This window comes from Homalodisca vitripennis, chromosome 6 (assembly GCF_021130785.1).
Source record: "Homalodisca vitripennis isolate AUS2020 chromosome 6, UT_GWSS_2.1, whole genome shotgun sequence".
Lineage (NCBI taxonomy): Eukaryota > Metazoa > Arthropoda > Insecta > Hemiptera > Cicadellidae > Homalodisca > Homalodisca vitripennis.
In genome coordinates, this window is record NC_060212.1 from 133,388,943 (window position 1) to 133,412,058 (window position 23,116).

At 34.5% G+C, this 23,116-nt stretch overlaps 1 protein-coding gene across 3 annotated transcripts in view; it reads left to right on the plus strand.

Moving 5' to 3' along the window:
- The window catches only part of LOC124364929 (activating signal cointegrator 1 complex subunit 1), a 46,763-nt gene that overhangs the window by 14,727 nt on the left and 8,920 nt on the right, over positions 1-23,116 (plus strand). For all 3 annotated transcript variants that reach the window (XM_046820754.1, XM_046820755.1, XM_046820757.1), the window contains 5 exons: positions 896-995; positions 8,330-8,439; positions 10,281-10,432; positions 12,857-13,017; positions 19,013-19,170. In XM_046820754.1, the coding sequence (XP_046676710.1) occupies positions 896-995; positions 8,330-8,439; positions 10,281-10,432; positions 12,857-13,017; positions 19,013-19,170 (681 nt within the window). The remainder of the gene's footprint in view (positions 1-895; positions 996-8,329; positions 8,440-10,280; positions 10,433-12,856; positions 13,018-19,012; positions 19,171-23,116) is intronic.

A 23,116-nucleotide genomic window follows, 5' to 3' on the forward strand; every position in this document is an offset into this window, starting at 1 on the left:
AATATAAATACAACACATATTTTGTCATGTAAACCATTGTCAATATATTTTTGTTAGTAAGATCAAGTATGAGTCTCTTTGATTAAAGATGGTAGTTACAATGACTATGTTGATTATGATTGCAGATAACAAATGTAAAGTGCGGACCACAATGCTAGGCAACTGGTTTGCACATGTGCATTAATCAACTTTCCTTCTCCAAAGTACAGTAATTCTATCTTCCATAAAACAAAATCATCTGTATTTTTTTGTCTAAAACGTGTATTTTGATGATTTGCGCATTATTTACATTTTTATGTTATCAAAATAAGATGAAAGTGAATGTGAAAGTTAGATTTTGAATATACTGGACAAAATTGACGTAGGAAAATTAAGGTGGGGAACATTCACTATCTTTTCTACACACCAAACATTGTGGCCTGCTCTGTACTCAGGATGAACCTTGTGGTGGACCAGAACAATTTGAAATAGTACTTACAGACAGTTTAATGTATAACCTAATCTTATAAATTATACACATCAATACAACACATTTTTTCCTGTATGAACCATTGTAATTATGTTTTGATACTAAGGTCATGTGTTTATGACATGTTTTGATGTATGTGTGTTGTCTATGAACAAACTCTGTAGTTCAACAATGATTATGATTGCAGATAATGAATGTACCCAAGATGAACCTTGTGATGGACCGGACCAATATGAAGTAGTACTTACAGACAGTTTAATGTATAACCTAACCTTATAAATTATACACATCAATACAACACATTTTTTTCTTGTGTGAACCATCGTCATTATGTTTTGATACTAAGGTCATGTGTCTATGACATGTTTTGATGTATGTGTGTTGTCTATGAACAAACTCTGTAGTTAACAATGATTATGATTGCAGATAATGAATGTACCCAAGATGAACCTTGCGATGGACCGGACCAATATGTAATAGTACTTACAGACAGTGGAAGATATAAAACTGCCTTCCATGTTGCAAGGTAATTATTCTTTTAGAACCACAATGCAAAAGACATTTTTTATTCCTGGAGTAAGAATCCAAAGAGTGTAATTGAGAAAGCACTATTCAGCAATGTGAGTTTGGAGAAGGGGTGGATTTAGCACGGTTTGGGGAGAGGTGACAACTGGGAGATGTGGAGGTTGTAGAATACCCGTTATGGAACGGGATTTCAGGGGCCCTTCTCCAAGGAATGTACAAAATTTGTATCTTAAAACACATTTCATACATTTTGGAGTCTAAAAGTTTTGTTTATATTAAACAAAAACTAAAATGATAAATATTTAGAAAATATTTGGGGAGGGGTCATGACCTCTGTGACCCTCCCCCCCCCTAAATCTACCACTGCCTGGGAGCAGCCAATGATGAACGATTGTGAAATGGTTTTCTTCTGTGCAAGCCTATGTCACTGTCAGTATAATCTTGTTGATCTAGTATAGACTAAAGTGATAAAAAGAGATAATAATGAATAATAAACATTTAGACTAAATAACGTTGGTAGACTTGTTCATCGTGTCAGAGACAAAATTACCAACAAAGAGTGGGAATCTAAAATCATCCATGGTAAAGCTTTACAGCACGCTGACTGAAGAAAAATGAATGTGTTAGCAGAAATATTATTAACAAAATAATTATCAACTAGGAGAAAATTGTGACATGAGTAGCATTGAAGCATAATTTATTGTAGTCAATATGCAGTGGATTTGTAGGTTCTGACCACCTCCTTATTATCTCTGGTTAAGAGATAATACGGTTAAGGTAAACATATTTTATTATTTACTCATGGTTTATAATGCATTTTGATTCACATGTATTATTATTATTTTCATTGATATTTTTATTTTATTCTTTGGAATTTGTACTATACAACGGCTGTCCAATAAATAACTGATCCATTATGGTGATTATAATGTAGCTATGGTGGGAAGGGTTGGTTCAATGTAAGTGTTGGGTTTAACTCCAGTTCATCTTCTTAAGGTGCAGTGTCTGGAATCTGACGCTGTCACAGACTTCTGGAATCTGGAGTTATTTTCGTCAGAAGAGATCCAAAAAAAGGCAGTGACAAAAAAGCTAAAAATGAACTCTTTCTATTATTTTAAACATCAGAGACACCTAGACTACAACATATGGTGTAATCTAGTTGAAAAAGTTTTCTCATTATCTCATCAGGTGCACAATTGAGATCACTATGATGTTTGAGACATGATCTGTAAACACGGTGGAGCAACTGAGTTTATTAATATGTTGAGAGCTCAGGGTTTAATTTCAGTGGGAACGCAAGGGAACGGCGTTCCCTTACCTCCCGAAGAGTGCCGGAAACGCAAGGGAACCATTTAAAACTACGAGTACTCAAGTTTTAGTTAAAAAAAATTGTAGGTAGGATCAATATTATGCTATGCTTTGTTTGCGATGACTCGTAAGCAGATAGTAAGCGCCCCGTACAAGCAAGTTTTGAGATCTGGTGCTGTGTATGATCTTGCACGGGAATCAGGCAGGAGGAAGGTGACGGGCGATCATGCCCTAGTTCGCCAGCAAGCGTCCGGCCTGCGCCTTCTCAATAAACAAAGCAATACCCACCCCACCCCCATCGCTTCCCCCTCCATTCCTTTCACAGCACCACCCGCCCCAGTCGATCACAAGTGTGTTGACTATTGACTTACCTGGTGTGTTTCGCGTTTAAGTACACAGATGCAACGCATCCCATCGACGCTTAAAGTTCGTTTTTTGAGGTGCAGGTCTGTTGATTGTGTTTGTGTTTATGCTTCGTTAGTGCTGGTGCCGCTAAATAGTTTTCCCTAATGACTATGACTATACCAGAAACATATTGTTGATTTCTTTTAATCCTAACCCTAAAGAAACAAAAAGGTTATGCGAATAATGAGAACTGCATTCGGAAACATTGACTACAACTTCAATGTTGGATCAAGTATAAAAAAGAAGACGCAATCGGGATCAATGAGGTTAATTGCGATTACCAATTCCCTTCGACTTCCTCTCGTCAAAATAGTATTCCAGGTTGGTGGGTTGGGATCTGATGCAGACGAAGCTAAGGTAGAAATGAAAAAATGATTTTGTTAAATAGGGGTGACAGCCAGTTTGTTGGTCTGAAGAACAAATTGTTGAATTTAAAGCACTTCAGTTTCAAACAAAAATGCTTTGGTTGGTTTATATCAGAACTGGTTTCTAAAAGGGAATGCAAAACCCTAAGACAGTAGTTTTCATAAACACTTTTTTGAGAGCTAAATAGCACAACAATCAGCTGGTATATTACAAGAACTTTTAAATCAGTTTACAAGCATTAGGTCTAAGCTTTGAATTCATGAAAGACCAATTATGATTGCTCTACTTGTGATGGTGGCTTCAGTGCTACTCTGGCAAGAAATCTGGCCTTGCTATACAGCTTACAGAACACGTTCCCCAAACTTGTTCATTTGGCATTGTTTGAACCATCGTGTAGAGGCTTGCCGTGCACGATTCCATAGAAAATAGCTGGATCAATCATTTTAGAGATATTCATGAGTAAAATTAGAAAACATGTTTAGTTGTTCACCCAGCGAAAACAACAGCAGGGGTTGGCAGAAGTTGCTAAAGGACTAGAGGAGCAAATGTTGAAAATCGGCCGTGTATTAAGATACTCGTGGGTAGCCTCCAGCTTATGGGCGGTGAAAGCAGTTTGGACAGATTTTATAGCTTTGTACAAGCATTTCATTGAAGCATCTGAAGACAAACAAAGGGACTCGAACACAACGTTCAAACTTACAACAACGGGCTTTGTAGTACATTATCTTCTACAACTTATTGTACCACAACCCTGGCAATGAAGGTTCGGATGCCTCTAGAAAGTTATCGGATTTTGTCCTTACAGCTTCAAAAATCAAGCCTCAACCTTATCCAAGCCCACAGTGATGTAACTCCTGGTTAATCAAAGGTGTTTGAAAACAGATTTGAAAACATGGGTAGGCTACGTTCAGAGGAAGCTAAAATTGCTATTGAGATTTGATGTTTCAAGATGTTTAGAACTTTGTGATAAATCCACGATACCCAGTATTCCAGAAAACAGTTCTATCGGAGCCCTCGCTAACAAAACTGACTTCACGTTGCTCAATCATCATTCTTCAAATGCGGCTGAACACTACACCAAAATCCATGAAATGACGATCAAAGGATCCGACCCAGTATTGGCCAAAAGACTTATCCATCACCTACGGAGAATGTGAATTCCAGCCGATATCTGCCGATAGATTTAAGATTAAGCAGCTCTCAGGATATAATTTAGAGACTACTTCAGCACACTTCAAGCAGGACTGAAGCCTATGTTAAGTGAGATTAAACCTACTATTCTAGAGCAAACCCGCTAGTCGTTTAAGAGAAACTGCTTTTCCATCATAAATAGTATGCAGTGTCTAGTGCTGAATGTGAACGTGGGTTTTCTGCAATGAATCTAATTATGTCCTCCTCTTAGATCGTCACTCTACATTAGCCCTGTTTGCGATTTATTGCGGATCAGGCTCCTAGTACCTCCTGTGGCTAGAATACAATCCCGAGCGATACGTCAAAACCTGGCTGGCGTAGGGGCACCATTCTGCACTTGAACACCAAGTCAAAACAACGAGGGCAAAGTCACTATACCATGAAGACAGCATTGCATTTGGAACTTTTTTCCTAAATCTGTTTTTTAAATATCTTTTAGAATTTTCAGAACATTACGTTTTCATTAAAATAACTAGCCTATGCCTCATCTTATAGTTGTGTATCTGACCTCAGTTTTCTGAGTTCTTTTTGTACTTACAGTTAGTTTTGTCAGTATTGTTGTTTTGGGTTTCTTTTGTAGTTTTCACTTTAAATATTAACAAACAACTAAAACTAAGTTTACCAACAGTCTTGGCATAGCCTTACAATATTAATGGGACTACAAATCCAGTACAATATTTGTTATAATAACTAATAGCAGATAAAATAATTCCACCTTAACTTTTTAAAACTACACTAAATTTAAAAAAAAGATAACCGTGTTACTCCACTCTGTGTGTCTTTGTATTTGTGTGTAATTAAACGCTTCCTTTTCCTTTTCCAAGAATTGGTTTATTTTGAATGTATTAATATTGGTTTGGTAACCCATAAGGTATGCAATTTTTTTTGTAAAATAAGCAAACTTGTAAAAAAGCTTTATATTAACAAACATCCATTTACATATTAATAGGTATATAAGATTACTAACCATGTAAAATTGTATAAATAAATCCTGTGAATAAGGCCTCAATTATGTTTTTATTTTACCATTCATTAAAAAATTAATATTGGCGAGCTTCAATTGATTCAAACAAAATGGTCAACTGAAATCAAACCAAATATTTTCTGAAATTTAAAGTAGGGCACCAAGGTGTTTAATCGGATAAGTAGAGTAGAGAGAAAACTCAATAATTTAAATTCATGTTTTTATTGTCTTCCATCTAATCAAGCACCTTAAGAAAATAAACAGCATTAAAAATATCACTTGGTAAGTTTATAAAAATGAATGAATTATTATGTCTGGGTGGGCCTAAAAACAAAGGTTTTAAACAGTTATAAATTTTCAAAAGTTTTCCTGGGGGTGCGGGCCCCCCTCCTTCCTGGGTGTATTCCATACCCAGAAGAAACCCACCAAAGTACGAGACCATGCCCCCCCAACAAAAACCAAACAAACTACAGACCGAACCACAAACATAAAGAACCAACAACCACCCCTAACAAAAGAACGTACCAATCAGCACCAAGGACCAAAAAAGGAGCAGCGCCACCCAGTTCCGCAGAAACAGAAAGACCAACACACCTAAGAGGTACACGCCGGGACGACATATCACGGCAAACACCAAGGTTAACCCAAAAAACACCAAGAACCGCAAGGCCCACAATCCACCAGGCGCCCAACAAAATGAAAGTAGCCCCCCACCAAAAAGGAGAGCATGGCGACCTCCCATCACATCAGCTACGATAAGAATCAATACCAGCACCTGCCAGGAAGCTCCAGATCCAACCACGACAAACACCATCAATACACTACGCATACCCCGACACCCCACCCTCAGCTCCCCAGCCCCGGCTACTATTTATCACATCGGTCTGAGCATCCCGCTTTAAGAGTTTTCCCACAACCTAAAATTTTAGAAATTAAGCACTGTGAGAGCTGTTTATGGAACTAATTCTCTAGAGAAAATTTCCGTTTTCAGTGGGTTAACACTTGTAGTGCAGCTGTAACTGAGTGATTTTGAATATAGTCTCAAGCATTTTAAAAAATGGCCAAGAAGATGGATCCAAAGGATGATAGAAGTCCGAGATTATCCTTAATCTCCTTTGTTGATGAAAGTGTTGGTTGTGTGTTGCCCTTGTCCGTACTGATCATTGGAAAACTATCCAAATGGTCATTGTTAAATTTAGTTGATGTAAATCAATGGTGCACATAATTCTAACTGAAATTTTGATTTAAAAAACTTGCAAAAGTTGTGCCCAAATTGACGACTGTAAAAACTCATTTTAAAACTGTGATTTATATGGATTCTTTGAAAAATATTCTTGAACTAAACTAAATTAGTTCATTTATTTTACTTTTAAGGCTAATTGGTAGATTTTGTTCATACCAACGATGGAAATCAGTTTTTTGTTCTTAGTCTTTTGGTATGATAATCAACAATAAGTATTCCAATTCACAACATGTCAAAACATTGATTACACAATACATTCTTGAAATATTTTGACCTTGTTCTAGGGAGCCATCGTCAGTCAAAATAGTATATTACATCCAACGTAGTAAAAAATTTAAATATTACATATCTAAATATAATCTAGATAAAGCGATCTTACTTTATTCGAACATGAACATGATTGCTATTTTATCTATATATATAAAAATGAATGTTTGTATGTTTGTCCTTTATGGAATCGTGAACTATTGGACCGATCATGATGAAAATTTGTACGTATATGTATTTTTCCACGGAGAAGGTTTATAAGCTATGCCCATCCCTTTCCCGATTCAGGATTCCGCCCCACTGGTTACAGAAATACCCATAAGAAATGCATTGCAGCAAACATATGTTAACGTCTTTTCAAATTTTTAATCAGCTGTTCTTTGTAAACATATATTACACTTATAGTTTTAAAGCATAGAGTAAGCTTAAGAGAAACGACAAATTTTGTTTAAACTGTTTTTGCAATCACTGTTAAACATAGACTTTACTATCCAGATAATACAATTCAAATTTGACGTAAAAAATTCACCTTTAACTGCAATATTTATTTAATATAAACCATGCTCATGCTTGATCAGAAGAGTAATGCAGATATCATAATTACTATCTTACGTTGGCTACAAATATAAAGAATGTTATAAAATCAACCTTAGTTGTTTTTTTTGACAGAAGTATGGTTCTCAAAACTCCGTGTGTACATATTCTCTCGATCGAGACAACAAAGCAAGCTCAATCGTGGCATCGGAGATATAACTAATTTAATCTAAAATTTATTATAGTAAAAAAAAAAATTTACTAAGTAATATAAGGACTTCGGTTCTTAAGATTTGCGTGCGAAGCCGTGGGTAACAGCTAGATAGAGGCAGGAATATGGTACATACCTTCATAATACGCCCAAGAGGCTCACGATGGAACGACTATCAATTATCTCAGCAATGTTTAGAATGTGATAGAAAAAGAATAAGTGAATATAGTGTACTGTTTTCAACGGGAAATTGCGTGCGAAGCCGCGGGCAACTTTTGCAAAAAATTATTGAAATGCGCAGCAAAGCGCGCCGGGCCCGCTAGTTTAATATAAATATGGGATTGATTTTACTAGTATTTTGTCAGAAATTTTTGCTTTATCTAATCAACTGTAATCAAAGTTCCTCTACACCCACAGGATATAGGTTTGTAGCCATGATACACAGTGTACATAAGCCTATCACTTCACACACAGTTTTAATTGCAAATAATGCTTTTCTTAATTTTACCAGCAATGTCTTGATATGGAGTTCTTAATTAAATTACTCTTCAGATTTACCCCTAAAAATATTATACAACTTGAAATGTTGCAAAACTTTTCCATAACAATGGCAAACGTCTGAAATCCGGGTATTCTTTCAAGTGAGACATATTTAAATAATTTGATCTAGTTATTTTATATTATAACTCGATAATGAAATAAAACGATTCATTAATCATATTTATTGCTGATACCGATATTGTATTTGTAAATTAGCATTTGCATTTTGACTAAATTGATCATAATTTGCATTTACTTAATCAGTTATTTCGTTATGAAAAATTTGTATTACTATTTGAATTTCAGAGTTTACTATGGACCAATTATTGGAGCCAAAGGCCAAAACAGGAAACGTCTTGAAGATGAGACTAAAACTATAATCAGAGTTCCTCGACACCCACAGGATCAAGATATAGGTATGTGATTTAATTTATTTCATTATTTGATTAAAACACGTTTTCAGATTTTCCACAGTGAAAACCCAGTTTTGACCAAAATTGTAATCTGAACTTGTAAAAATCCTCACGGGATAGTGTAAATCTCACACTCAGAATCCTGAGAGAACACCATGTGGGCTTGCATATTTGGATGGCAATAATAGTGCTCTTCTTTAAGCCTTTGACTGATTGCTTTTTTCACAGTAGTCTTGCTCCAAAAAGTGATTATGTTTCTTTTGTAATATTTTGTTTGCTAAAGTGGACAAACTATTATTTACAAAGTAAAAATGACTTTTTTTTTAATTGTCAGACAGTTTTAGAATACATACTATGAACTCACTATATAATAAATCAATATTTGTTTTATTTATTTATACATTATATATATAATGTATAAATAAATAGGAAAGTTATACAAATATCAATTGACAGTTCAATAATGTGTGTACTTTTATTTTAGAAGTGTTTAGTGGTATGAAAGCAGTCTGAGATGCACAGCATAGAGTAACATTCCATATCGTGCCAGGGTACCGCTTCTGTCTGTACAATCGTTTTTGTTAATACTGGAATTATCTTCACTTCCTTCATTCATAAAAGTATCAACTTTAAATTAGATTTAAAAGTTTTTCTCGTGCCATTTTATGCAATTGATAATAACAGTGTTTCTTTCCTCCTCACATACAGACCATAAATTTAATATAATCTATGCACATCCACAAAAATGTGGATTGTATATATTCGTTTACTAAATTAAACAAATGTAACAACAAAATTTAGTAGAATCAGCTAATTTCTTTTTCTATTTCACAGTTTTCTGATCTGTTTTGCTGTTCTGAAACAGATAATTACTTGGAATAACTGATTGAACACCATCAATACGGAAGTAAATTGGAAATGAAAAGAAATAAACAAGAGAGTGACTGCAATCTACTGGGAACGACAAACTAATTGAAAGTATTTCTTATACATTCCGCTAGATTGCATACATATTTAGGCGAGAGTTTATTCATCACAAAACATCATTGTGAAAAAGGTTTAGCGCCATTGCGCTTCCTGCTTGGCTATTGGTATTACTGCAGGTGGTACGTAGTGTGCTCCTTCAAAGGGTTAAATCTCTTATTTTTATTTATAGAGATTAATTATTCAGGAAGCAAATAAAATATTTCTCATGTTTAGTAAAAACAAAAACTCTTTTATTTAACTTAGTTCCTAAAAATGTGACGACACAGATGTTTTAAGGTCATCATTTCCATTGACAAAGGGTTAGACTGTCGCTCAAAATAACCTACCGGCAAATCACTCTACTCTTCCTTTTCCGGAAAACATATGAGTTAATATTGGGTTTTGAAGAATCACTTTTGGAATCTAACTGTTCATATCAAATCTACCATTGAAAGGTATTCTGATTAATTGACATTCATGGTCTGACAACAGAGAAGTCTGAATAGTTCCTTCATTGATGACTTTAAAATTTGTTAATAACTCTACATTGTCTAAGCACAACCTATTTGTGAAGGTGGTTTTTGTAAGTTTGTTTATGTTTACAATGAAGTTGTAGGACTCTAAAATGCAACAGAAGTCTCTATTAACAATTTTTTTTTTAAGTTAAAGCAATATTAAAATCACCTGCAATATTAAAAACAATGTTCCTTCATTTCAATAACTCAAGTACCAGTGATAATTTATTTTTAAACAAATCAAGAGACTCTCTGTGAGACCTTGCTGGGTTATAAAATACATAAAGTAAAAGTGGAACCAAGAACATTTAATTGTACACCACAGCAGTCAAAAACACTTAAGATCTGGAAATGTTGTTTCAGTGATCACAGGATCTAGTAGGGGGGCAGTGGCAGCAGCTCGTAGAAGAATAGAGATGACGGTGATGTCTTATCGGAGCAAACAACAGGCCACTCACTTCATTTCCATACCCATGATCAATCCTGAAGTCAAGGCGAGACTCAATGAGTTTAAGGTAGTTGTACAAACTTGACTCTAGAGTTCAGACCACTAACTTCATTTCCATACCCATGGTCTACAATGATGTTAGGGAAAAATTAATTCAGTTTGAGGTGGTTGTAAGTGCTTTCAAACTTAAGAGTTTAGACCACTCACTTCATCTCCATACATATACAAGACAAAAGACAATCACAAGACAAAATTTTCTTTATTGACATGGACATAGAGTACAGTCATAAGAATATTAGTTGTTTCTTGAGTTTCATATTCGTTATCATGGTAATCTTGCTCTGTCCAGAACTTCTTCAGTGGAATACAACTCATTCTCCAGCAGCCAGTCAAGAAGAATTTCTTTAAAATTCCTCTTGCCTCTCTCTTCTTTCAGCTTTGTTGGAATGGTGTTGTAGAGCTCAGCCTCGATGCAGGAAGGTTTTTTTTCAAAACCAGTCAAGTGATGTACAGGAAATGTATAGTTTCCTCTGTATCTAGTAGTATAAGGATGTGTCTCTGAGAATTGAGGGGGGTCCTTTCTTAATTGCATAGGCGATTACTTCACTTATGCTTGGCTATTGTTTGTAGCTTGTCTTTTGAAAACCTCCCTGCAGGAATCTCCGAGACCCAGTTCAGTTATTTTTCTGTTTTCTCTCTTCTGGAGAAGCACTACCCTGTGGATGTTTTCTTTAGATGAGTACCTCCACACAGACAGTCCATAGTGCATTTGCGACTCAAACAGTGCGAAGTAAGCTGTTCTTGAGGTTTCTATGTTGCTGATTTGTTTGAGTCACTTAATTACTTTATTATTTAAATATTTATTTATGACGTTTGTATGCAATTTTATAATTGTTACCGCAATAAAATATTATTATTATTATTATTACGTATAATGCAGTGCTAAGCTTTTTGCACAGTTAGTCTACATTAAGTTTCAAATTCAGGTCGCTGTCTAGGGTTATCCCAAGGTATTTTGCCTCTTGAGAATATGAGGCATTGGGTAGTTCAAGAGCATTCCTTCTTTGTGGACCAAAATGAAGCTGCTGTGTTTAGTATTCATTTAGTATTAGCATCCTCCTGACTATATTGTTTTGTGCTGCTGGCCGCAGTGTAGGCATTGATCTCTAACTCCTTATTGTTCTTTTGGAAATAATAAGGGCAGTGTCATCAGCGTATAGGAATATTTCACTGTTGTCCTGTAATTTTGAGACAATGTCGCTAGTGCATAGGACAAATAGTACAGGGCCCAGCACAGATCCCTGTGAGACTCCTCTTGTTGTTTGTGCGTTTGTGTGGAACTGATTTTCTGAGATGTCTTGTTGATAATGTGGACTATCTCCATAACTTGTGTTCTTCTTCTGATATAAACCACTGATGCACTGCTCCTCTTATTCCTAGAGTTTGTTATTTATCCAGAAGATGTTTATGACTCAGGCTGTTAAAGGCCTTGCTGAAGTAAAAAATTTCTGTTGTTGTGGCCCCTTCTTCAGTTACATCAATGATCGTGTTTCGACCAGGTCAGTTATGGCTGTGATGGTGGACTTGCCTTTTCTAAAGCCGTATTGACGGCTGGTTAAGAGATTATTATTTTCTAGGTGCGTAAGCAGCCTTGAGAATACTATTTTTTCTTTTGATAGTGTGCACATGGTCTCCCCTTATGTTAGAGCAAAATAAATTCAATTCATAGTAAGTTTAACTGCTTACAAATTTTAAGTTGGACCAATCAAGTGATCAAATCACTTCATCAATCAATCAAATCACGCTTATTCCCACAAAAAAATTAAAGACAAAGTAAATCTTTATATTGAAAAGGATAACAATGTAGCATTTGGATATCTGGCCACATTTATCATCTCCATACACGTCGCCTCCCTTGATGTCAAGCAAAATTAATTTAGTTAATAGTAAGTTTAACCGTTATTGTTATAACACTGATCGAATAGAGCTAGACGATATTAGTGTAAGGATCCCACCTAAGGTCATGAAGCTTCTTTTTCCCCATTGTAAAATTTTAACAGTTTTATAGCCTTTATGTTTTGGGCTAAAAATGTATCTCTACAATACTAGATACATTATTTTTAATCAACTTAATCCAGACTTTTATATGAAAAACTAGTTTTATGTTCGATAACAGTTTATCTTGAAGTATTAAAAGTGAGGAGAGCTATATAAAGTTCAAAACTAAACTTTAAAACTTTCTTATCAATAAGGCACTATATTCAATAACCTACTTCTCCAATAATCATTGCATGTACATGCTGTCCTTAATAGTATGTAATTAGTTTTAAAATTAATTTGTTTTTAAGTGAAATTTATGAATTTTAAATCTAATAAAATTATTAAAATACATGTAATATATTATTTTATTGAATACAGAATGTTCTGATTATAATTTCTTAAATCTATAAAAGGAATTTTAAAATATTTGAAATGTTCTGTTTTATTAAAGGATATAGTTCTAAAGGACTACCGGACGAGAGGTGTGGATGAGTCAATATTCCAGAATCCTGAGAAGTTGCATCTGACTCTATGTACAATGGTTTTGAATGACAATTTTGAACGTTCTGAAGCTGTCAGAGTCATGGAGAGTTGTAAAAGAGATGTTATTGAGTAAGTTAATCACAGTCTACCTTATCTGTTTTAGAAATAGATCAAAATTTGCTACTAGATGACCCAAAAGGTTTCCTTCTGTAAATTGTCATGTGCTTTACGTCTATTTAAAGTCTGATATTGCTGACAGCTGTTTCATGGATATATTAATATTATATTGTAACAAAAATTTAATCTTGTAATTAACACTTTGTACCCTGGGCCCTTAATACATGTTTCGGCGTGGCTCCCTGGGGGTTTTATGATGATTTTAAAAATTCTGTGTTATTACAGTAATTAGTTATAAACTCATACTATATATCTTTTTAAAGATAGAGATACATACTTTTTTTAAATGTATACAAATATAAAGTTTATTTTCAAAATAAAATTATTACATAATATTGAATGTTATGTAAAAAATATAAAAAAAGTGTTTGCTACATAGCTTGTTAGTTCAGGTAGTTCGCCTTAGTGTGGTAATTTTTAAAGCACAATGGCCTGAATCAAATAGAAGATCTCGAACATTTTCGTTTAGATTGTTCATAAAATCAATATTTGGTCCCAGGCGTGTATCAAAATCATCGTAATTTTCCGACTCGGAGTTAAACAAAAGATCGCGAATTGCATCACTATTATTTAAACTCGAAAATAATAAGTAAAGAATATAAAAGAAAATCAACGGAAAGTCGAGAAGAAAGAACAAAGCGAGTGTAAATACAAAGCAAAACACACGGATAACCTCACATTGCTTACATTTGCCTTTACTTCATTCAGTAAGAAACTAAAGTTCTGATTTTTTTCAAACAGTTAAATTCACATTTTTAGAATACATTATAATAACATTTGCTTCAGTATTTGTCAGTAAGATTTGTAGAAAACTTAGTAAGACATCACTAAGACTCACAACAACACACAACGTGAAACACTACAAAGCAAACTGACAGTACCGACGATCAGCCGCGGTGCCTACGATCAGTTGTCTAGACTTGCTTGTAATAGGACGAAAAATATACGTATTTCATTACTAAAACGTGACGACCCAGGGATCTCAAAACCAACAAATATGAACTTAGACAACCAATGAACATAATCAAAATGTTTGAATCCAAAAATAAGATGACTGAGCTAAATAATACAATTAAATAACACGACCCGAGCTATACTCGGGCGCCGGTAGCAGGCACTGCCGACGCGGCCCGACCTATACTCGGGCTCAGGGTACAAAGTGTTAACCTTCAAGTTACAATAGATTTGTCAATTAGTGTTAATTATGATATGCTTTGACATTTATTACAAGAATGGTAGAAGAGAAACAGATTTCAGTGAATTCAAGTTTGCTTTATTATTTTGGCAGGGTATATTTGAAAAAATCTAGTACAATAACAGAGAGGTTTACATTTAATAGCAAGACATACCTTCATTAAATAATTATTGTCAGTAGTGATCAAATTCTACTAGTTTCAACTTCTTATAAGTCATCCTGAGGTTTTGAGACAATTTAGAAAGTAAGGATTATCCATCCGGACTCATTTAAAATTTACTTTAAAATTTTATTTTTATTTTTAGTTTAAAATTTATAAATACAGCACAAAAAAATAACAATATTGCACAATATTTGATAGGCCTAAAATTTAAAAAAATGTCATGAATCAGTGTAATGGATAATTTTTTAAATACTTATTCTCAAGCTTGTGTAGTGTATGGCCTTTGTAACAATGATGTAGAATTTTGAAATTCTCATTTATCCAACTTTTTATATGAGGGCTATCCAGAAAGTAGCAGACATTTTAAAATAAAAAAATTATCCAACTGAAATAGGAACATTTTATTATATACATTTAAAAGCTAGACTCTTAGATTATTTTGAATGTAATCCCGTTCAAATTAAGACATTTATCATAACGTGACACACCTTTGTAAAAATCTGCCGTCTGAGATCTTAACCACTAATTAACGCCAGCCTGAAATTCAGTGTTACTTTTGAAGCACTGCATTGCGAGCCAGGTATTCATCACTGGAAAGAGGTGGTAGTTGCTTGGTACCAGATCTGGGCTATAAGGTGGGTGATCAAACACTTGTCAATCAAAATCATCCAAGACTTGTCATGTACGATTGGCTGTACGGGGACGTGTTTTTCAAAAATGGAAAAACAAAATTTTTGAGCTCAATTTTCCCCTACGCTTGTGTTGTATCGCTCAGCTTCTACAATGTTTCACTATACCCATCTGCGTTCAAGAAAATCAACCAGAATCATACCCTTGGCATCCCACAAAACAGTTGCCATAATCTCTCTCACTGACAGAGTTTGGAGACTTTTTTGTTTTTTTTGGAGAATGTGTGTACCCCCATTCCTTAGACTTCATATTTGTTTCATAATTGACATGCTTCACTCATGTTTCATCACCACTAATAATACAATCGAGAAGTTTGTTACCTTGTTTTTCGTATTCATCAAGGAAAGTTAGCAAGTATATGTATTTTTATCTTCTGTAAGGATTTTTGTAACCCATCTAGCACAACATTTGTGGTATCCAAGCTTCCCTACAACGATTTCGTGAAGTAAACTTCGTGAAATTTGTGGTAAATGTTCCGAGAGTTCAGTCATTGTGGAACGGCGATTTTGACCAACTTTATAATTGATTTTCAACATAAAATCTTGGATCACTAGGCTAGGCCGACCACTAAGACTATCATCATGAACATTGGTGCGGCCATTTTTAAAGCCAATACACCACTGCCTTAGTCTGCTTTCACTCATTATTCCATTTCCATAAACTTCACACAGTTGGCGTTAGATTTCAATTGGTTTATGATTTTTTCCAACAAAAACCATATCACTGAAAGCACTTCAAAAGTGACGGAATTTTCAGTTGCAGAAAACATTTAAATTAATCACAATGAGAAAAGTAAAAGAGATACAGATCGTGTGCAATTACAGCTGGATGCATATTGAACACCAAAGTGTTTTAACCCAAAGATGGCGGCTGTAGCCTCGCCCACTGTCACACCATTCAAAAATATCTGTTACTTTCTGGATAGCCCTTGTTTATCAGTGTTGAGCAAACATTGAAGTCTGCTTTTGAAATTTTGGTTTCAGACAGTGCTCTTTAAATTGCTAGCTGATGCACTAAAAGCTGCCTGTGCGTTGTAAATATCAGGACTATTGAAACATATTAATTTATATATACGCCAGTATGGTTTAATGTCAAAGTTCTGAAATTTTAATTTTTAAATGTTTCTAGTGCGGTTTGTTGTCCTGACAAAGTTTTTTTTAGTATCCTGTTGTATTTTATTACTGTGTTCAAAGCAAACATACTTCTTGTATATTTAGTATTTTGTTATTTATCTGTAATATTCTGTCTACCATAGTACTATTATTTTTCCTTATTACAATCGGTTACTTTGAGAGGAATAAGAAGTTGATAAATCATATAACTATAAGCTGCCAGAGTCTGTGTGTATGAATGATATTGAGTAGAATCATCCATTCTACTTCATATACATCCGTCTGATCTGATGTTGTACATATGTGGTAAACACTATAAATATTTCTTCAGTATGTACTAGTTCACAGTGTAGTGAAAAATGTTTAAAACAATTGATCAGCTAGCCGACTGTGCAATACTTTCATTGAGTCAGTTGATTTTGACAGCAAGAGGGAAATTAACAGATAAAAAAATAGCTTGTGATCTTGATGTTTTTGGGCTGATATTTTAAGAGGGGTGATCTAGTTTTAGAAAACAATGTTGTCCTCAGAAGACATTGTTTTTGACATGACTCCAGAATCTAAACTTTAGTTAATTGAATAGCATCACACAACATCACCAGTCAATTTCTCAGTCAAGAAGACAACCTCAACATGCAAGTTTATTGTTTTCTGGGTTGTACGTGATGGAATGTTAAATTATATAGTGGAAGAAATAAAAATGTCTGTTATATCAAAATGCAAGTTTATGGCAACCGTGCTTTTAGACAAAGCAGGAGTCTTATTAGATGAGTTGATATAGCAAGGGATAACAACAAATGCAACTGCTTGCTGTGCTACCTGATATGCAATACATAATAAACATTATGCCCTTTCGAATTCGGAGTTGGGAGAGGGGGAGAGATAGAGAGAGAGAGGGAGAGGGAGAGAGCTGCCGGGAGTCAGGGATCAACTGACTTTGGCTGTGTACATGACAGACAGCTACATGAAAGACAGCTGGGACTCAATGAGCAGAATAGTTATCTCCATAATCCGCAAGAAGATGGAGGAAGCACAGTGATGAAAAAATTACAAAGAGTTGTAGATTAACAAATACATATACCTAATTGAAGTAATGTTCCACAGCTGTTTAGGCTTGATGGGTGGGTTTTGCAGGTCTGTGATCTTTATAGCCAAGACTGCATTCTCTGAAGTGCAAGTTTTGAGAGATGGACCATCCAGGGTGTCCGAGTAGCAGATTCCTCACTCCTCGGTTCAAAAAAGACTTGTTATCGTTAAAGACGGTAGACTTATATTACTTAAGCGTACAGAAACTTGTCTAAATTTATGACTAAGTTTAACTTTTTGGGATCAGCATCAAATTCTTATGATTGGTGTCTCTGATCACAACGATGGCCATGGCTGTTTCTGCCTCACGTCGGTCTGGTCATTGATTTATGACCAAGTCCTGTCCCTCAGTTAGGCGGACCACACATACTAACACTTGCTGTCTTCGATAGCTGCCATAACTGAGAGATCACAAGAGTGACGGTCCAGCTACCAAAAATTGCTGTTCGTTTAGCGTTACCCAGGGAGCACGTGTAGCAAGCTACGGACGCGAACAACTTCACCCCCCACCAGACGTGTGATTGTGGCGCAAACTCTCAGACAATGGAGCACATTGTAAACGACTGCCCTTTGCGATTGTTTTCTGGTGGTCTGGCTGGTCTGAGTGGTTTAGAGGATGGGTCTCTAAACTGGCTCAGTAATTTGGATTTAGCTTTGTGACGGGAGAGCTTAATATTATTTTTAATTTATGACTCAAGAACTTTGTTCCTACGTACTTTTTAATAATTGTAATTTTTAATTTATTTATTTATGGATAGCTGCCTTTGTCCCCCATACGATATATATATATATATATATATATATATATATATATATATATATATATATAAAACACTTGCTGTTTGCCATTCAGCTCTTCAGGCTACTATGTGCGCCTCACTATATTATTCAGTTATAAAATTCAATCCTTATCCAGTTTTGGCTGGAAAGTGCAGCAATCTCTCTGTCAAATAAGTAACTTAATTAATATTTCTCTATTTGCTGCAGATACTATAGTCAACTTGTTTCAAAATTATTTTTATCCGACTTTCATTGTCACTGTAGCTGCTATAGTGTATACTATATACTTATTAAAATACTGGTGCATTTGGTGGAGACAAAGGTCAAAATATAGAAATGAGTTTATCTTCTGTTGATACTAGAAACCTTTTTAAGAGCAGTTGAATTTTTATTTTGCAAATAAAAATATTTTTAAAACAGATCAACCTATAACTTAAATTAATATTACTCTGTTTATTTAAAAGCAACTAATAAATAACCAATCGATAAAGTTTCAACTTTGAAGCTAATAAACTATGTAAATTACTTGAGAATTTCATTTAAAGAGCTGAATGTCAAATACTGCCATTTAAATTCCAAGTAAATGTGACATACATGATTACGCAAGTGCCGAGTGGTAACGCAGAACACAGCCGGCCATTATGCGTAGTACCAGTAATACTGATGTCATATTTTAAATTAGGATCTTACTTAAGGTCACCGTTGTTGATTTCAGTTTCCAACTTTTCTTAACTCCCATGCATTTAAACGGTCGAAATTATTTGAAATAATTACCTTACTTTTTATTTTGTTTGCTGGTGGTGTATGTTATTTTGAGAATCAGATGCCATAGATTTAAATCTAAATTTATGATTATAATATTTTATTACTTGGCTCTATCTGCAATGATCAATCAAATTATGAGATAATGTATGATTTCAGCCCTCTATTGCAAGGCAACTCAATAACCATTTTACTCTCAGGGATTGAGTACATGAATGATGACCCAAATGAAGTTGATGTCCTTTATGCCAGGGTCCATGCAAATGAAATTCTGCAGAGATTGGTTGACGATATTGTTGATTATTTTTTCAATGCAGGTAATCTTTATAATAAGTCATACTTGAATTCAAATATCTTTATTTATATTATACACATGAGTACAATAATTACCTATGACACTCATTTTTATAATTAAATTTGTGTAAAATCTATTTAATTCTAATTTTAGTTCAGTTTTAGAGATTCACTTCAATTCAAAAATTCATTATTCACTTGAAACATACATTGAATGGCATCACATATATGTTTTATAAATACTAGGATTTGTTAAGTTTGATTTAAAACTGTCCGAAAATTTCAAATTTATTTCCGATATAAGTGAGCGACCTACGAGAAGGGGATCCACGTTACTCTCAATTCCTGTTCATCGATCGAACTTCTTCAGTAGGTCGCTCACTGTTCAGGCATGTCGCCTCTGGAACTCTCTTCCTGATGATATCCGTATTATAGAAGGTCGGGCTCGTTTTGGGGCGGGGTCAGGGACTTGTTGCTGGGCGGTCTGTAGGGGTGGCGGATGGCGGTGCTCGTGGCGTGCTTGTGGTCAGGCTGTGTGTTTGAGAGAATGAATGTAGCAATAACAAGAAATTATTTAAAAAGTGAATTTTTAATTTAAGTTTTAATTTATTTTTGTTTGAAAATTTTCTACATATTCAGCTGATAAATTTGATTTTTAATTATTACATAGTAGTATATATTTTGGTTAAATTTAAATTTAAAATGGAATTTGTTATAGTTTTAAGGTCATTAAATGTAAATATGTATATATATATATATCTGTATATTATGTGAGGTTGAGTGGTAGAGAGGGCTAAATAGCCCTAACTCCGCCTCTTGAATAAAGGCATATTTCATTTCATTTAAATATAAGAATGCATCCACTGCAATATCCAATGTAGAAACTAAGTACAGTAGACGTCCTCTTAACTGGCCTCGCGTAAACCGACCGCCACTTTAACCGGCCACAAAGCAAACGATAAGTCATCGACAGGTCACAACTCGGAACGGCTATTTTGGGACGGTTTAGACAATGCCTGTTCAGTTGAGCAGGTGGTTCCGAACGTGATACATACAGTACATACATTTAGTTAGTTGACAGTTTTAAGTTGTGCAGTTTAGTGTTGTGTTGTAGTGTTTTTAGGTGTACAGTTTTTATTAAATGAACTAACTGTTTGAATGATTTATATATATTTATTTAGTTTAAAAAATGAGTGAAAGAAAACGTAAAAGAAATGTTTTAACTGTAAAAAAAAGCTCGATGCGATTCAGCGAATTGACAAAGGCGAATCAGTGACAAAGATAAGATATGTGACGAATTTAATGTCGGGAAAAGCACTGTCAATGATTGGCGACGTAATCGCAAATCCTTACAGGATTTTTGCACTAGTGTCGAAACAGAAAAGGTGTTGACGAATCGACAAAGATTTAAAAAAAAAAACCAACAAATGAGATGGTTAACGATTCGTTATGGCTTTGGTTTTTGCAGGAGCAGTGAAGAGGAACTCCAATAACTGGACCACTTTTACAAGAAAAGGAAATGTTTTTTCATTTGAAACTATAAAAACAAAATAACGCAGAGTTTTCAGCCAGTGATGGATGGTTAGGAAGATGGAAGAAGCGACATGGAGTAAATTTTGTAAAAAAAAAGTAAAATTTGTGGGGGAAAAATGTCTGCAGATATCGTTGCAGCAAACGAGTTTGTAATCAAACTAGGAAAGATAATTGCCTTACGCGCAAATGCTGCAGGATCACACAAGCTCCCACTTTTGGTCATTGGGAAATCCCAGAAACCACGAGTGTTTAAAAACGTAAATGTTTCATCGCTTCCTGTGTTTTATCATGCCCAGAAGGCAGCATGGATGGATGCCAACATCTTTAAAGACTGGTTCGTGAATGAGTTTGTTCCAAAAGTTAACAAATATTTAAAGGAACGTAAATTTCTTAAAAAGGCCATATTAATCTTTAGACAATTCTGGCACACACCCACCTGATCTTGAATGTGAAGAAGCGCCCGGTATAAAATTAGTTTTCCTTCCAGCGAACGTCACAAATCACATTCAACCTATGGCCCAAGGAGTCATAGAATGCTTAAAGAGACGTATTCGGCGCAAACTGCTTTCAGAAATTTTGGGGAAGATGGACTTGGGACTGGAACTTATATCACCTGTTAAGCACTTAAATATTAAGGATGTTATCTACATGGTCGCAAAGGCGTATGAAGAAATGCCTAGCACAACGTTCACTAAATCTTGGCAAAAAGCCTGGCCAAACATAGAAAATTATGAAAATGAACAGCCCATTTTAATAATTGAAGAAGATAACAACACAGCTCTACTTAACGACTTAAGAAAATTGAATACTAGTGATGATCATCTTGAAGAGAAAAATGTAAATTAATGGGTGACAGGTGATGACAACCTTGAAAAAGATTTATTTAGTGATGATCAAATTGTAGAAAAAGTCGTCGAGGAGGCAAATGAACAAGGCATTCCAGAGGACTCAGACTCAGACGATCAAGCAGAAAAAAATCAGACACGAAGAGGGGAAAAGAGCACTCAGTTGGCCGCAATCTATATTGAGCAGCAAGACCTGTTGACAGCTGTACATGTGATGTTCATTAAAAAGTGGAGAGACTATGCCTTCATAAAGACGATGGAGAAAAAAACAAAAAACAAAATAACCGATTTCTTTTAGTATTTACCAGATATTTAATGTACTGTTCTGTTTCTGTGTCTAAAATTACCATACTTCGGAAACAAAATATAAGTGTAACTTTTATATTTTTCTTATACAATGTGGTACAGTATTACTCTATTGTTATTATGTATTCTATATGCCACTGTTCTTTAAAATATTAAAAGAAATTAGGTTTTCAGTAAAATAACCTTTTGAATTAAATACATATTTGTTTTTTTTACCGGTACAGTATTACATAGTTGGTACGTATGCAGTATACCGATTAAGGATATGTTCGTCAGATTAACCGGCCAAACCGCTTTCGGGCCGGGGGTTCGGTCTTGTAATGACCAGTTAAGAGGGCATCTACTGTAGTACAATATGACTGAATAAGTCTGAGCATTCATAATATTTTGTTAATAAACACCTGTTTAGTGGGGTTTGGAGGCTCTCCCTGTAAAATGTATAAACAGTTATAATCATATGTTGCATACACAGTGATGTATACAATTTTTTGCAAATAACTGTAAAGTTAGGCTGTGTTAGTGTGAAACTAAAAATATAATGTTTTACATCAGCTGCTACAAATAAGTTTGTGTTTGGAAAAAACAAAAAAATTTTGCAAAAAAGTACCTACTTGTATGTTTATAAAATGTTATATATGCAGTATTTAAAAAAATTCAAGAATAAAAACTCAGAGTGCTATAGTTTATAATTAAATTTGGCTGGTAGTCACCGGTAAAGTTAATTTAAGCAGCGAATGTTTATTGACATAATTCGTTTTAATTTCGCTTAGTAAAGGTCCGAGTAGATGCAAATTGCTTTGGGGGATGCTCAAGGATCAAAGGTAAAATTTAATTACAAATACTGAATTAATATTTAATTTCTTAACCGTCTAAGTGATACTCATATTACCATTCAGTGATAAGCCTTTTTATGATGACGTGCAGTGTTTTATTTTTTAATTCATAAAAAATATTAAATATACCTGAAATATAACATATCAACATGTTGTAATATGTACCAGATGTAATAAAGGAAAACTTACTAAAATATGGTGTAATTTGAGGAATTTGTGTGTGAAGTTTGATGATCTAAAACAATTGTTTTCCAAACAAAAATTTTGTTTTTGAGGCTATTTTTCACAATTTTCATGGAAACATATTTGAAATTCATTATATACAACAGACCCATAATTCAATTCTGAACACAAGAATATGTAACACTTGTTTCACCAGTGTAAAAAAGCAAAAATTGAAAAATATGTACTTTTTATCATTAAGTTCCTTATAAAGTTCAATTAAAGTTCAT